The sequence below is a fragment of the Terrapene carolina genome, unplaced genomic scaffold (assembly GCF_002925995.2).
Source record: "Terrapene carolina triunguis isolate 2854851 unplaced genomic scaffold, T_m_triunguis-2.0 Scaffold22850, whole genome shotgun sequence".
Classification (NCBI taxonomy): Eukaryota; Metazoa; Chordata; order Testudines; family Emydidae; genus Terrapene; species Terrapene triunguis.
The window spans coordinates 1-2860 of NW_020687201.1; the positions used below are offsets into that span (position 1 = coordinate 1).

Below are 2860 nucleotides of genomic sequence, written 5' to 3' on the forward strand. Positions count from 1 at the left end.
CCGAGGGGTAAAACCCCGTCACCGAGCAAACCAGCAGGTCGGGGTGGGGCTCGGACCCCAATTTCGTGGGGGAAACTTTCACCCGGGGCGCAGGGGGGGGGGGGGGAGAGAGAGAGAGAGTGGGGCTGGGAAAGGGTCTGGAGACGGAGGAGGGCACAGAGAGAACAGGTGCCCACCCAGGGAAATATCCCCCCCCATATGCCCAGCACCTGCCTAGGGCAATGCTCCCCAGGGTGTGTGGAGTCCAATCCCCCACAACCATACACACGGCGCCTTTCCAGGACAGGGCATCCAACCCCCTGATACACCTGGCAGGTGCCTGGGGCATGGCACCCTGGATGTGTGGGTCTCGTTCCCCAGTACATGCCGAGGACAGACAGGGCTCCCCATGGTGTGTGGGGTCCGATTCCCCAGCCACCCCGTTCCCCCCTCACTGCCCCGGGGTGGGGCTGGTTCTCTCCTGCCCCCCATTGTGCTGGGCAGGCTCCGGCAGAAAGGGCCCGAGGGGGGGTCGTGTCCCGTCACTCCCATGGGGACAGAGCCAGGGACTGTCTGATCCTCGAGGCCCAGAGAGACGGGGTCTCAGCCCAGGGGCTGCTCCCACTCCCCTGCCAGGGGAGGGAGGGGCGGGGTTGGGGGGTGGGAAGTTCTGCCCCATCGCCCGGTCCCCCAGCACAGGAAGGGGGTAGGAGCCGCAGCAGCTGCCTGCTCCGGGGGTGTCTGAGTGAGGGGCGCTGGGGGCTGAACCCCTCAGAGGGGCGGGGGGTCTCGGAAGGGGGAGGGGTCAGCCCCCCGAGACTGACCCCGGGTGGGGCTCTGCGCTCTGCCGACAGGGGGCGCCGGGGGCGGGAGTTCCCCCCCCCGTTACCCCGCCCCAGCGCCTGCTGCCCCCCCCCCCCCCAAGCCCGGCCCCCCCAGCTGCCCCCCCCCCCCCCCCCCGCCGGCGGGCCGGGCCCATGGGGGGGGGGGGGGCGCTGGGCTGGGCGTGTCCTGCTGCGGCCCCGCCCCCCGCGCTCCCCGCTCCGGGCCCCGCCCCCCACAGCCCCGCCCGCCGCTTACCTCGGCGGCCGACCACCTTCCCCGTCTGAGCCGGTCCGCCTGAGCCCGCCTGGATCGCCGGGTCGCTGTCTCCCCCCCCCCCCCCCCCGCACTCACCTCTCCGGGCCACGCTGAAAGGCTCGACCGCCCCGTAGTTGTGCCGGCACCGGTCCACCGCAGCCCGCGCGTCCGCCAGGATCGCCGGGTCCTTGTTCCAGCCCTCGGCATCGGGCCGCCCCAGCTCCGTGTCCGCCACGAACCGCCCCACCTCGCTGTCGAAGTGCAGGAACGGCTGCCGGTCCCAGATGTAGCGGTGCAGGAACCGGACCCGCTCGGTGCCGTTGGTGTAGAGACAGTCGTGCTTTGACTGGAGCAGGAAATGCTCTGGGGGGGGGGGAGACGGGCTGCGCTCAGGGACCCGCCCCCTGCCCCGGGGCTCGGAGCTCGGGGAACAACCAGAGCCCCGAGACCCCCCCCCCCACCGGCAACGCCCTGGATCCACTGGGCGCCGACGGGAGCCCGCAGGGCTGGCGGGGGGAAATGACAGTAACATGGGGAGATGTGGGGCAGGCGGGGGGGCACTGAGCGGGGGGGCAGGGGTGGGGCAGGAGGAACAGCAGAGAAATGGGGGTGGGGCACAGGTGGGGTGCGGGGACACTGAGTCACGGGGGGCACAGCACAGATGGGGGAGGCGCAGAGGAGTGGGGAGCCAGGCCAGGGGCACTGAGACGGGGGTCAGGGGCCGGTCGCTGTGGGGCAGGAGAAGGTCCCAGGGTCTGGCTCTGGAGCAGCCTGTTAATGTGGATTCACCCCAGGTTCCCCCGGGGGTGGGGGTGTAAAAAAGGGAACGATTCTGTGCATTGTCTCTCACCCCCATGGGAGGGGCCTGGTCCCACACATGGCCCCTCCCCCTGCCCAGCCTGGGACCCCCCCCCCCCACGGCAGGGGGAACCAGAGCTCATGGAGGAAAGACAGAGACCGACACACCCAGCACCGGACTTCCCAGGGTGCGTGGGACCCAATCCCCCCCTCATACGTCTGCTGTCTGCCTGGATGGGTCTTGCCAGGGCACATGGGGCTGATCCTCCCCAACACACCCAGCACCTGCCCAGGACAGGACTCCCCAGGGTGTGTGGGGTCCAATTCCCCTGATACACCTGGTGACCAGGATGGGGCTCCCCAGGGCATGTGGGGTCTCATCCCCTTGATACACCCAGCACCCGCCTGGGATGCGGCTCCCTGAGGTGTGTGGGGTCCAATCCAACCTGAACCTCACAGATACACCCAGCACCCACCTGGGACATGATTCGCAGGGCGTGTGGGGTCCAATCCCTCCCAGGTACACCTGGCACCTGCCCAGGATGGAGCTCCCTGGGACGTGTGGGTCTGATCACTTCCCTCTCCTGGATACACCCAGCACCTGCCCAGCACGGGGCTCCCCGGAGAGCTGGGGTCCGACCCCCCCGGATACACCCAGCGCCTTCCCAGGACGGGGCTCCCCGGGGCGCTGGGGTCCGACCCCCCCGGATACACCCAGCGCCTGCCCAGCACGGGGCTCCCCGGGGCGCTGGGGTCTCTGCTCACCTGGGGGCTCCGTGCAATGAGCCAGGTGGGTTCTCAGCACCGTCAGTGTCACTAGCAGAGCCCCAGCCCAGCGGCTCCCGGCCCCCAGGATCCGACCCGCCCCCATCGCTGCTCAGGAGAGAGAGATCTGGAAAGGCGTCGGGACCCTCAGCCTGAGACCTTCTCTGTCCAGCTCCGAACACCAGCCCCCAGGACGCTGCCCACAGCCCCGGGGATTGGGCACCCCCAGCCCAGGGGC

The 2860-nt window shown here is 70.4% G+C and overlaps 1 protein-coding gene across 1 annotated transcript; it reads right to left on the reverse strand.

The window, feature by feature from the left end:
• Positions 1-4: 4 nt before the first annotated feature.
• On the reverse strand, positions 5-2751 carry LOC112124902 (DLA class II histocompatibility antigen, DR-1 beta chain-like; the record flags this gene model as incomplete). Its single annotated transcript, XM_029913984.1, has 3 exons — positions 2623-2751; positions 1158-1422; positions 5-95 (listed from the first exon to the last, which is right to left on the reverse strand). Coding segments are annotated over exons 1-3 (462 nt in total), but the record flags the coding sequence as incomplete, so codon positions are not given.
• Between the last annotated feature and the right edge of the window lie 109 nt (positions 2752-2860).